Here is a 2,199-nt window from a genome sequence, read left to right as displayed (position 1 = left end):
GCGTAGTCCCCTCGCCTCTCGCCGGCGACTCCATCTACGTCGGGTGCCAGGTTGGTGCGAGAAGAAGAGGCAAGCAAAGCGAGAGGCTCCTCCGCAAAGAAGCAAAAGCAAAGCACTCTGCTCCCCAGCCCCGCGTTCCCTCCTTCTCCCCCCTGCCCATTCTATGTTTGTTTTTGTTGTTGTTGTCTCGCCCCGTCAAGCTTCCATCCATCCTCGAGGCCGTCCGCGCGCGCGCGCAACCGCCGAGGCGATGGAGAACTCAGTGGAGAACTCAACTGGCTGACGTCGATGCCGCTTTATTAGTGGTCGACCGTGGGCACTGCGCCGCAGGAGCGAGCGCGACGAGGGGGCCCTTCCTGTACGGCACAGGCGGCTCTTCATAGGCCCGGGCGACTTCCACGCGGACCGCGCCCGCGGCTGCCTCACTCTGCCGCCTCTCGGAAGCCCTCCGCGCGCCGCCCCGCAAGCACGGGCTGAGGGCCTCCTTCCCGCCGCCGCCCGGCAGTCACACGGCACGGGTGGCACAGCCGACCGCACGGCAACTCGCGCCCCCAGACCTCCCGGCGCAGCGCCGCCGAGGGTCCTAAAAATGAGAGCAGAAGACCCCAACCAATGCGCACCGTTGTGCGCGTCGCAAGCGGAGCTTCCGTCTCACTGGTGGCGAGTCGTTGCGCCGCCATCCCCCCGTGGAAGCCCCTCCTCCCCATGTCGCCGCCAGCGGGGGAGGAGGCGCTGCGCGGGGACATCGCCCCCCGCGGGCGACCCCAAATGACTTTGGTTGGCGCGTCTTGAAGACGCCGCCGGTGGGCGCCGCGGAGGCGGGAACGCGGGTCAGGTAGACACCCTGTGCGTGCGCCCTTGTCCTCCAGACGCTCGGCGACGGCCGCCGGGGACACCCGGGCTCCTCCGGCCGGGCGCCCGCGGCCCCTCACCGTGCGGCGGGAGGCTCGGGCCCCACGCGGAGTGCCCGCCGACGCCCCCACCTCGCGCCCCGCCCGCACGAGGCAACAAAAAAGTCGCAAGCGCGCTAAGGCGGCTCATCTCGGCGGTTGTGGGCCCGCAGCCGCGCGCATGCTCCTCGCCGGCCCCCCACTCCCCGGCCAAGGGCCGCTCTGCAGAAAAACAACGGCGAGCGTGTAGCCCGGGCGCGGCCCCCTTCCTTCTGTCTGCAGGGTGAAAGGAAAACAACAGAAGATCACAGCTCGGCCCCACGCCACCGGCGCACGAGCAGCCTCACCCACACACCCGTCAAGGAAACGCACTAAAAAGACGTCTACCGATCGCCGGACTCGCTGGGCCCGGCGAACTGGCAGTGTTTGGGGCACTGCCACCGCCGAACTCCCCCGCGTGAAGATTGTTGAGGACAGGGGAGGGACGTGGCAGAAAACCAAAAAACTGCACTCGCAGCCGTCCAACGCGGGATCTTTGGAAACAAAACCCCGTCGAACAAGGAAAAAAAAACGGGATACCCCTACGAAAAAAATCATCTCTTACTTTTGCTTACCCCCATCGCGTGACAGGTTATTTCTACAATTTCCTACAAAAACACGTTTGCCCTCCGCTGAGACGCTCGCGCCGCACAAAGTTAAATTAGATGCAGACCCGCCGCGCACCGCCAATGTAAAAGACAAGGGGGCGGGCGGGGCTCAGTGCAACGCCAAAGGCATGCCAGCCAACGGGCAGTCCTTATTGCTATTTCCACCACACGCCGTTTGAGACGTGAAAAAAACACACACACACCGAAATAGAATAAAAACAAAACAAGGCCAAAATAAAAAACAAAAACAATATCGACGTAGCTTTCCGTATCCGTTTTTTTTTTACATATTCCAGAAGGGGTGTGCATAACCGCAAATCACCGTTTTCCAAATGCGGTTCAAAAGAAAAGTAAAATAAAGAGGGGAAGAGACAAAATACCCCGCCGTTTTTCTCTTCTTTTTTTTTTTTTTGCTCGCGCCCAACGAACGCCACACACAAGTCGCGCTTTTTCTTCTCACCTTGCGTGGCGCCGCATAGCAGGAGGGGCATGTGTTAATCGCCCGCTGCTAGGAGGCCAGCGGTGGGGGTATCTTGCGGTAAAACAATCTTGCACTTAAATATTACGGACGCCTGCTGCGTGGCAAGCGGCGCGGCAGTATTGCCCTGCTGCGCGGTGCTTGCGCCCAGACGCTGCGGCTGCTGCTCAAAGCGGCACAACCG

General features: G+C 61.8%; 1 protein-coding gene across 1 annotated transcript, besides 3 other annotated features; it reads right to left on the bottom strand.

Annotated features, from left to right (window-relative positions):
- Nucleotides 1–167: 167 nt before the first annotated feature.
- Nucleotides 168–186: a microsatellite.
- A 236-nt stretch (nt 187–422) lies between these two features.
- Nucleotides 423–746, bottom strand: Tco025E_08260 (uncharacterized protein; the record flags this gene model as incomplete). Its single annotated transcript, XM_029375115.1, has 1 exon — nt 423–746. One exon carries the CDS (start codon nt 744–746, stop codon nt 423–425), a length of 324 nt encoding a protein of 107 aa, XP_029224833.1.
- Nucleotides 747–1,722: 976 nt separating this feature from the next.
- Nucleotides 1,723–1,788: a microsatellite.
- A 136-nt stretch (nt 1,789–1,924) lies between these two features.
- Nucleotides 1,925–1,949: a microsatellite.
- Between the last annotated feature and the right edge of the window lie 250 nt (nt 1,950–2,199).

The sequence above is a fragment of the Trypanosoma conorhini genome (assembly GCF_003719485.1).
Source record: "Trypanosoma conorhini strain 025E chromosome Unknown Tco_14.4_contig_00738, whole genome shotgun sequence".
Lineage (NCBI taxonomy): Eukaryota > Euglenozoa > Kinetoplastea > Trypanosomatida > Trypanosomatidae > Trypanosoma > Trypanosoma conorhini.
Note: the sequence above shows the minus strand (reverse complement) of the source record. Positions and strands in the feature narration are given on the sequence as shown.